Source organism: Bison bison, unplaced genomic scaffold, assembly GCF_000754665.1.
Source record: "Bison bison bison isolate TAMUID 2011002044 unplaced genomic scaffold, Bison_UMD1.0 scf7180017864223, whole genome shotgun sequence".
Classification (NCBI taxonomy): domain Eukaryota; kingdom Metazoa; phylum Chordata; class Mammalia; order Artiodactyla; family Bovidae; genus Bison; species Bison bison.
In genome coordinates this window covers 499011-499515 of record NW_011494795.1, presented here as the reverse complement: position 1 = coordinate 499515, position 505 = coordinate 499011, and the positions used below count along the sequence as shown (strand labels likewise).

At 59.8% G+C, this 505-nt stretch overlaps 1 protein-coding gene across 1 annotated transcript in view; it reads left to right on the top strand.

The window, feature by feature from the left end:
• ARPC1B (actin related protein 2/3 complex, subunit 1B, 41kDa) overlaps window positions 1-490 on the top strand; it is an 8520-nt gene extending 8030 nt beyond the window's left edge. Inside the window, 1 exon segment of the mRNA XM_010845736.1 lies at window positions 105-490. Coding sequence (XP_010844038.1) covers window positions 105-290 — 186 coding nt within the window. The 3' untranslated portion in view covers window positions 291-490.
• Window positions 491-505: the final 15 nt, after the last annotated feature.

The following is a 505-nucleotide window of genomic DNA, read 5'->3' as shown; positions in this document are numbered from 1 at the left end:
CACACAGGCTGCTGCTTGCCCCTAGAGCAGACTCGGGAGCCCTGTCCTCTGTGATCCTTCCCAGCTGGGCGCACACACCTCACAGAAGCGGGCTCCCCCAGCAGTCGGGGGGCTCCTGGAGGGCAGGGTGGGATCTGTAAAGCCCTCCTTCTCTTTGCAGCCAGATCTCGGTGCTGAGTGGGGGAAAGGCCAAGTGCTCGCAGTTTTGCACCACCGGCATGGACGGCGGCATGAGCATCTGGGACGTGAAGAGCCTGGAGTCTGCCCTGAAGGACCTCAAAATCGTATGACCTGCGAGCAGTGTGCTGCCCTTGGCCCAGGCTGAAGAAGCGGGTCGGGGAGGCTGAGGCCGCTTTGCTGAGTTTCTAGGGTACCGGGTGGGGTCCCCACGGGGGCTGTTCCCGCAGGAGGGGAGGGATGGGAGGCTGCTTCTTGGCTCTGGAAGGAACGATTGTTTTTTTCTCGAAGAAATGCTTTAATTGTAAAAACTGTTCTCAAAGCACTC